The sequence below is a fragment of the Lampris incognitus genome, chromosome 7 (assembly GCF_029633865.1).
Source record: "Lampris incognitus isolate fLamInc1 chromosome 7, fLamInc1.hap2, whole genome shotgun sequence".
Lineage (NCBI taxonomy): Eukaryota > Metazoa > Chordata > Actinopteri > Lampriformes > Lampridae > Lampris > Lampris incognitus.
Window position 1 is genome coordinate 53,201,178 of NC_079217.1, and position 9,801 is coordinate 53,210,978.

A 9,801-nucleotide genomic window follows, 5' to 3' on the forward strand; every position below is an offset into this window, starting at 1 on the left:
GGAATAACAACACAACAACCCTCAGATGTACACACAAGGATTACACACAGGTGAAATAAGAGGGGCTAAGGTGCAGAGGGCAGATCAGAGACGGGCGAGTAGATGTGAGCAGGTTACTTACATACACGCCTGAGGTAGACGGACGTGGCAGAGCGTACCGGTGCACTTACAATGTACAGCACAGTACACAAAATGGTTGGCTTTATTGACAGCGTGTGTATGTAGTTGAATTACACGTGTGTTTTGCACCAGACCGAACTGATTCGATCATCTCGACTTAACTAACACAAATAAAACGAGAGAAGAAGAAAAAACCCACCGGTGAATTGGTGAATGAAGACGTTCTCGCTAAATCAAAGCTAGAGTCAATTTACGTTCAAGTCTTTATGTGAAAACACCCAGAACTGCACATACAAAGCCGACCAAGCCCCCCCCCCCCGGCGCATTAGTCAGTGTGACCTTTAAACACAACACGTAATTTCAGGAAATGCAGCTAAACCAAGTGAGGAGTATGATGCGTGAGTGTGTAACGCTGGTGTTGCATGGCCCGGGCTGTAGGCCGCATACCCCAGTGAGCGTGACCTTTTGGTTCCGGGTCCAAGTGTTTAACATGAATGGAAGTTACAAGCCTCATTAATGGAGATGCTGTCTGCAGCTGGTTAGCGTCTGCTGTATCCTTGACCCCGGTCCCACCGGACTGTCTGTTTGTGCCAGTGTTGTCTGATTTGAGTCTTGGCCCCAGGCACCGGAGTCCTCCAGGGCACAAATGACACGCACATACACACATTAAGACACAGCTGAGTACTATAGTAGCTCTGTAAAGCCACACAACAGATGTGACACAAACACACATCACATAGTAATTACAAGGCTGGCTGCCGTGCGTGCTAGCCTCCGCGTCAAGCCTCCTCCTCCTCCTCCTCGCCACTCTCCTCCTCTCTGTCCACATGTCTTTGCTCTTCTCTCACAAATTCTCTCATCGCTCGCTAGTTCTACCCTTCATCCGCTGCCCCTCCTCTCCCTCACTCCTCTTCCTCGCTCCTCTTCAGCCCCCCAGCGGCCGCCTCTTTGTCCCCGACGATCCTGTTGCTCACACTTGCCTCTGTTTTTCTTTCCCCAGTCCGATCCTCTTTACCCCTGACGCCATCACTCTTCCCTCTCTCTCTCTCTCTCTCTTCCTCTGCTCTCATGGTCTCCGCCTTCCAATTTTCCCTGCAGCTTTTCAACCGACTCTCACCCTTCCCACCCTTAAGCTGTCATGCTAAGCCGAGTCTCCCCTTCCAAATTGGTCACTTTGTTGTTCTCTCTCTCTCTCTCCCTCTCTCCTCCCCTGCTCTATCTATCTGTCTGTCTTTAGTCCTCTCTGGTGCTTGTGAGAGATCACAAACCAGGATGAGAGCTCACATGACCCCAGGTTTAGCATCTTTGCACTGGCTTCCTGTAGCAGTGAGGACTGGTTTGGAAATTCTTATCCTTGTGTTTAAAGCTCTACATGGTTTCGCACCCTCATACCTGTCGACTGCATATCTGATGGTGCTGTGAGCCGCTCTCTCGGGTCCTCTGGTGTTGTGGCCTGCTCACCGTCCCCGGAATGAACTGCGACAAGTATGGGGAAGCAGCATTTGGTTTTGATGCACCGACGGCTGGGAAGACAGACTCCCCCAACAAATAAGAGAGGCAGCATCCATAACCAGTCTCAAGAGTCACCTCAAGACCCATTTTATGCTCTTGCTTTTAATTAATTCCACTTCACTTTTACTCTTGTTCTTTTTTTTTTATCTTGTACTGTGGTTTTGTTTCTTCCCTGGTTTTATGTTTTTTGCCTAGGTCTGTGTTTTATTGCCTTTAACTTATTTCATCTGTATTGTTGAGTTTTACTGTTTCCCTTGTTTATAATGTAAAGCACATTGAGCTGCATTTTATGTATGAAAGGTGCTATACAAATAAAAGGTATTCTTCTTCTTCTTCTTCTTCTTATATCTACACATTCAGAGTTTCTACATGAGCAGGGTTTTTCGCATGGAAACCCAGAAGAAGTCCTGGGAGCTCCCTGCGTTGGTTTTGCACTTGAAGGAACGCCCCCGTTCATGTTTGAGACCATTCTGGGCCCCGGGGCCAAACCAGAGCCAATGCGTTAGGTTAGCTAACACATTTGTATGCAGTAAATGTCATGTGCCCTGCTTAATTTGCTCCTGCCAAAACAGGCTCTGGCACCCTTTAGTTTTGGACCACCTACATTACGGCACCCATACCTGAGGACACCTCGTCTCTTGAGGCACGCAGCACTGTTTTTACATGCTATGTTGTAGTCTAGGAAACAGATCCGGTCTTTTACTAGTTCCTCCCCTCCAAAACATCTAATTGGCTCAGCTGGATGGTGAATGTGTTGAAAGCTCGTGTGGCACTCGTAGCAAAGTAAGGCAACTGGTGACCCGTTTTGATGTTATGTGTGTGTGAAGGGGTATGGCTTTGCTCATGTATGGCTTGTCCACTCTGGGAAATGGATGCTTGCTGTCACACCGTGATTTATCACAGGCTTGGTGTGAACCACCGGGGCATTTGTGATGAGTTGATTGGCCAAAGTGTAGGTGTATGATAACAGTCAGGTTTCTGCCGGCCCTTAGTAGCACGTTTGTCGACGGTGTTTAAGATATCTTGACAATATAACACCACTGTGGTGTCGTCGTGTTCGCTGCACCAGTTGACAGCTAATGTGCTCGGCAGCCCCTCTGTTGTGGCGCCTCATGACTGACAATCGTAAGGGTGATTTTTTTCGTACCCGTTTTCCGGGAACTCTGCCTCTGATTGGCTAGTACTCGTTGAGAGAGCGTTCGCCTGGATTCCGGGAAGACCCGCCCCTACTCGATCTCTGATTGGCTAACCCTATCCCTAACCTAATCAACGGAGGCAACGAGTACTAGCCAATCAGAGGCAGAGTTCCCGGAAAACGGGTACGAAAAAAACCCACGCCAGTCGTAACACCGCTTTGCTCTGCAATGCTGTGCAGTTAGGTTGCTGTGCGGTTGTCAGATGGCCTTCGGAGGGAGGGCAAGAGCCTTCTGGGCGTAGTTTTTGGGAGAGGCTAGGTGGTCGGGGCAGGATCCACGCAAGCGCAGCAAAGCCGATATGTCAGGTGTGTAGCAGACACATCAATAGCCCGGCTAATGAGCAGCGTGAGAGGCTGCTGGCCAGGAGGACATCTCCCTGTGGAGTTTCTTGAGACGATTAGCTGCTGGAATCGTATGCCGCATATTTGCTAATGAACAGGTTTATTGCCTCGGTGTGCACGCAGCCCTCGAGAACGCCCCTCTAGTATAGCTGTGATCAAGCCACGTGTGTACCGCCGCTGCCGCCGCTGCTGCTGTATCGCAGTGTGGGCTGCTGGCGGAGCGCAACATGTCATTTCCGGTAACTCTCCTGTCACGTTTTAATCACCATCGCCCTGTGTGTTTTAACTTCTTTGCGGTAAAGCGAGTTGGGGAGAGACCCTCGCCACACAGTGCCATGCTCTGTCCTGTCTGTTGCTTTTGGCTTTGCAGCCTTTATTGGACCCATATAAGGCAGAGCTCGCTCGTGGACCTTGAGACTGGTGTCCCGTGATGTAAACACTGGAGGGCAGGCTGAACCTTTGGCATATTTAGTCCACGGTGGAGCCCCGTCCGCGTCAGCCGATAGGATCTGTGCCTCGCGGAGCGGGGGCGACGTCTCCAAGACGAAATCCGAAATGAGCGGCTGAACAGCCCCCCTGCCTGCACGCCGCGGGGCCCGGCGCTCCCGTCCGGTTTGTTATCGTCGCTCGATCGCGGTATCGGTTACCCAGTCCCGACCAATCCCCGCACGGTGTCTGCGCTCGACAGGGGGGGGGGGGAGAGAGAGAGAGAGAGAGAGAGAGAGAGAGAGAGAGAGAGAGAGAGAGAGAGAGAGAGAGCAGACTAGAGAAGAGGAGCACATACACACCCATCCATCCGTCCGTCCTCCTCCCCGTCCCCTCTCTCTCTCTCTCTCTCTCTCTCTCTCTCTCTCTCTCTCTCTCTCTCTCTCTCTCTCTCCTTTCCATTACTGGCTTGTCAACGCGCGCCAAGCTCCCCTGAGCTCGGCTCTTCGGCTTTTCCGGGAGGCGCGAGGCAGGATGCGCGATGGGGCAAGCGTGCGGACACGCGCTCCTCTGTCGTAGCCAACCGCCGTCCACCGAGATGTAAGTAGAGTGTGTGTGTGTGTTGGCCGTAGTCGCGCTTGTACGGTTCGTGTGCGCTTCCTTGTGTGAGAGGGAGCGCCTCGCTCTGATGTGGTTGATTGACAGGCTGAGGCACATGGCGCCCGACGGAGCCAAACAGTGTGGTGTAGTCGCCTGTGATTGGACGGCTGGATGGCGGACAGGTGTAAACCTGGGTGACCCTCTCGTGTCGGCTCGACAGAACAGCTCGGATGTTCATGTAAAGTTGGTCGGCCGGCACCGATTTTCTTTTCTTTTCTTTTCTTTTCTTTTCTTTTCTTTTCTTTTCTTTTGCCCTGTTGAATGTGATCAGACTGAAGGCATGTGTTGCTGCTATTGCTTGCGCATGTTTTTAATGTGCGAAACATATTTTTTTGTCATCTGTCTGATTTCTAGTCCTCTCCGGACATGATCAGAGGAATCCGTGACAATTTTGCTGTGTCCCTGAGACGCCTGTGATGGGTAGCACATGTAGCTCACAGCTGCCGGGTGCTGTTGATAGATGATAACGTCACCACACTAGCCCGCCAACCAGCACCACGCACACAGGGCCACTTCCTCTATAGGATCAGCAGCTGACCACACGGTGAAAAACTGCCCCTCCTTCACCCCTCTTCACCCCCTCTTCACCCCTCATCACCCCTCTTCACCCCTCATCATCACCCCTCTTCACCCCTCTTCACCCCTCTTCACCCCTCATCATCACCCCTCTTCACCCCTCTTCACCCCTCATCACCCCTCTTCACCCCTCATCATCACCCCTCATCACCCCTCTTCACCCCTCATCATCCCTCTTCACCCCTCATCACCCCTCTTCACCCCTCTTCACCCCTCATCATCACCCCTCATCACCCCTCTTCACCCCTCATCACCCCCCCCCCTCTGCCGGGAGAAATCCATGTTTGTTTTAATATCCCGAACTGACCTTGAATAAGACTGTATAGACATTTAACTTACCAAGAGCGGTCTTCTGAGAATATACCTTTTTATTTATTTAGCTCCAGACTACGATAAAACCACAAGGCTAATTATCATTGACGACGGCGGTGTCTCATAATTTGGAGGTGCTACATTTTGTGATGAAAGAACAGAACAGTCGTCATTCTTACTGGCTGCTGGTATGGACGGCATTGCTGCTGCCGTGGTGTTACTGTAGTTGTTATCGTTATTGTTACTACTGGTGTGACGGTGCAGCCTCCAGGATTTAAGCTTAGAGAGAGGGGGGGGGGGAGGGGGGGAGGGGGGGGGGGAGGGGGGGAGGGAGGGGGGAGAGATTTGTTGAAGTGATACTTGTTCCAGTATCGCAGACATGTGTATCTCACAGACAGCTGATGGGTGGGTTGTTGTGTTGAGCCTTGCTTTATTTAGTGAAGGGCACACATGGTCACCAGTGTACCAGAAAATACAGGTTTTTGATGACTGCAATGCTTCCAGCTGTGTCCTAGTGTATTGCCTCCTCTTCCTCTGCTTGTGTGTGTGTGTCTGTGTGTGTGTGTGTGTGTGTGAGAGAGAGAGATAGAGAGAGAGAGGGAGTGGTGAAAGGTAAACATACTTTTAGTAGGATATGATCTTATTCTGTGCACTTTCAGGTCACACTTAATCTGTCAGCATCATCTTGCAGCTTTTTATTAACAGACAGGCTTTCCGCCCACGATGGGCAGTGTGCACCTACACTTCTGCATGTGTGCACGTGTGTCGGGGTTTGATAAGCAGCTTTTGTGAAAACCAAAAAAAAAAAAAAAAGTTAACAGACTTCAATATGATAAATATTTGATTTCGTTGGATTCATGCCAGCAAGTCAGATCCTGCATCCCCTCTGCAACTCTCTCTCTTTCTTCCTCTGTTTATCTCATGCTTTCTCACTCCCTCCTCCCTCCTCCCCTCCACACATATAAGCACACAGCAGCAGAGATGTGTAACCCGAATCTCCTGATGAGCGAGCGTGTGTGTGTGTGTGTGTGTGTGTGTGTGTGTGTGTGTGTGTGTGTGTGTGTGTGTGTGTGTGTGTGTGTGTGTGTGTGTGTGTGTGTTTGGCGAGGATGCTGAGGTTGCACTATGTTATCATCCCTAATGGGCTCATCAATACTAAAATATTCAGAGAGAAAGACATAGAGACAAGCGCAACAGAGATGAGGGGGGGAAAGAAAACAGAAAAACAAGAAGGAAAGAGTCGAGCACGCCAACACGTGTGTGCGCGCGTGTACAGGCACGTGTAGGTCATTTGTGTATTTGCTAGGAATATCAGGCTGCCACTCATGAAACGACCCAACGCTACCTCCTATTCCGACATACGCACTCGCGCGCTACCCAGCTCGGCCTAAATTGCACGCGCACGAGCAAACGCTTGCCTGTCTTGCCCGAGAGCACACACGTTATTTTCACGCACTGTTGAGCGAACACGTAGGTACACACATCCAGACACACAATTAAAAATGTTCAAGCAACCAGGCTGTCAGAGGGTACGTGAATAAATCATTCAGTCACTGTGCTGCACGCCTGCCACCGAGACGGGGTGAAATGTGGACTGTTAAGGAGCCGAATGAAAACTTTGTTTTCGCTCCTGTTCGATATCCAGAGGAAGTATTCTGTGGGAACTCGTTAGTCGGTGTCGCGGAGCTGTTTGCTCCTTTTTCCCAGCTTATTCCCTGTTTCTCAGGGGTCGCCACGGCGGATTTATACTGTAGCGAATTCGGGGGACAACGCAACCACAGGAACTGCCGCGGCCGGGAAGCGAACCCGTATCGCCCGCACCGCAGGAGGCATCGCTAACCGCTCGACTAAAGGGTCAGACCCGCCAGCCAGCGGCCAGCGTGTCTTCTTATCCATGCACGTTACACTACTTTCCATCGGCGCAGCACCAGTGGTGGCCGTTGTCAACCCGGGCCTCCTGTTCTGTGGGGGGTAATCCAGATCAGAAAATGCAGCAGAATATTAGACAAGTTAAAAAAAACAAATAAACTGGTGGCCGAGCGGACTAAACCGCCGGCCTGGCAATTGAACTCATCACGTGGCTGGCAGGTTCGTATCCCAGGCTCGCCGTACCCGATCACGGCCAGAGCGACCGCGGGGCAAAGTCCAACTTATACTCCAAACGTCGGCTAGCAGACAGATGTCTCTCGACAATTTTGGCGTCATGAGAGACACTTTTCGTGTCTCCCAGGGCCGTCGTGTACAGTACACGACACATTTTCTTATGTCGCAGACTCGCGCACATTATGTCGCTTAGCTGTGATTGGATAGTTGGATTGAAGGGACGAGGCGTTCGGGCGTTGCCATGGATTTGCTTGAGAGCGTTGTTTACATTACACGCGATCGTTCATAAAAAAAGAACACTCGCTACTGTTTACAACACAGCGCGTGACGCGAACCGTTTCCATAGATACCAGGAGACAGTCATTGCGACAAGCATAAATGCGAGACACTTTTTTGTCTGCCGGGAGACATTTGGAGTATAAATTGGGCTATAAGGCCTTCATTAGGCCACCCTTACCCGAGGGACAGTGGGTGTAGATCGGTGTAGTGTTCGGGGACTCGTCGTTCTCCAGCGACCCCTCTGGCCCACCCGGGCGCCTGCAGCCAAGCAACTGAAAGAATTCTCCCTACGCCTACTTCGCGGCCTGAAGGTGACGCAATCCATGCGAGGCTCCAGCGTGTAAAATAGCGAGAGCAGCCGACACGAGTTTGAAGGAAGCTGGTGTTACGACTATCTCCTTCCTGTGGAAACGTGAGCCGGGGGAGTTATTCGACAAGAGTTCCGGCCATGTGCCATTGGGTTAATCGGGTGGGATAAGGGGAAAAAGTAGAAATAAAAAATTTGCCCGAAAAAAAAACAACAAAAAAAACAGACACATTTTACTCAATATGATTTTGGCCGTAGCAACGAGTCTGACACATACTAATGGTGCGTAGATCAATACACTGGAGCGGCTAACCCACAGTAAAGAAATATGGCTTCACTTGCCAGTTGTTTAATTAGATTCAATACATGAACATACAATTTAGCTAGCACACACACACACACACACACACATATACAAAGTGGCGTGGCTCAGACCTGTTAAAGGGTTGAATAGGCTCACCACCCTGTAATACCTTAATGAGGAGGTTTTGCTAGTGGTCCACACCAGCGGGGCGAATGTAGGAGGATTACTCTCCCCAAAGCAGTCTGGGTTTGGGATGGGTCTGAGAAACTGCTCTGCTGCTGCTGGAGCGCTCCACTTCGCCCCTTCTTTGCCCCCGTCTGCTGCATTTGACACAATGAACAAACGGGTTCTACTGTTGACACTGACGTTAAGGGGCGCTGTCAGCGCAACACTAAAACCGATCCAAATGTACCTGACAAGGAGGTCAGACCACGTATCATGGAGGGGTAAGGGGTCCGCCCCCCAAACGGGTTAAAATAAGCATGCCGAAAAACTCGGCCCATCCCTTTTTCCACTCCATACAACCTCAGTTGGTCCAGTCAACTCGACACAGGGTTTCTCCGCCCATTGCATGTTCTCCCCGTGTCTGCGTGGGTCTCCTCCGGGTGCTCCGGTTCCCTCCCACCATCATAAAGACACGCATGTTAGGGTTAATACTCCTGTCTGTGCCCCTGAGCAAGGCAATGGAAAGAGCCGGAGTTGGTGAGTTGGTCCCCGGGCGCTGCAGCTGCCCACTGCTCCTATACAATAGGATGGGTTAAATGCAGAGAACACATTTCATTGTAACTGAACAACTGTGGCTTTCTTCTTCCTCTTCTTCTTCTTTCTTTTCCACCAGATGACGTTGTTTGGTTTGATGCTTGCCTTGCTAACGTATGCACTGTCAGCTCAGCTTGTTCAAAACTGAGCTTCTGCTCATCCCTGTCAAACTTCTCCGTCTTCAGGGCCATATCTGTTGTGTTGAGTACATCAGCAGCCATGCCCTCCACATCCACCAGAAACATCCAAATGATGACTGACAACTGGCTCTCATTTCCTGACCACATTATGGCTTTGTCCCATTCCTGGCACTGTGCTCACCTGAAAGCTGTGACCGTCCCTATTAGGGCATGCTGAGCAGCTCCTGCTGCAGGCCCCGGTCACCTCTTCACGACACTATTACAATGCACTTCCCCTTGTTCGCCGAGGTAGCGCAATCCTACTCCTGCAAAGGATCCTGAACGATGATCCGTAGCTGATTTTCAGTCTGCCAAGATGTGCAAATGTCAGTTACTGCCCGCATAAAGTCCAAACCCCTGCTTTGTTGGCTTTCTGGGCGTTTCAAGGAATTGCAGCAAATGACCTGCGAACACGTTAATATGTTCGCTCCTCCTGCTCACCTTCTCCCTCCTACACCTGGGCGGCTCCTGACTTTACGCCGTTCAGAAAGCCCGAGCTCTTGGCCCACGCTTATCTCTCCCCTGGCCCAGAAATGGTGGGATGAACTCATGCGTTTCATCAGCACTGCAGACTGGCTCATCATGACACACACTCATGGCCATGATGTGACGACTGCTCGGTGCTGTGAGATGCCTGCAGCATGACATGCAGATTAAGGTGCTAGCTAGTGGCTGATGCCCCTGTAAGTCTCTTTGGATAAGAGCACCTGCTAAGCAGGGCTGCATG

General features: G+C 50.9%; 1 protein-coding gene across 1 annotated transcript in view; it reads left to right on the plus strand.

The window, feature by feature from the left end:
• The first annotated feature begins 4,071 nt into the window (after positions 1–4,071).
• LOC130115489 (cGMP-dependent 3',5'-cyclic phosphodiesterase) overlaps positions 4,072–9,801 on the plus strand; it is a 256,094-nt gene continuing 250,364 nt past the window's right edge. The window contains exon 1 of the mRNA XM_056283167.1: positions 4,072–4,195. Coding sequence (XP_056139142.1) covers positions 4,137–4,195 — 59 coding nt within the window. The 5' untranslated portion in view covers positions 4,072–4,136. The remainder of the gene's footprint in view (positions 4,196–9,801) is intronic.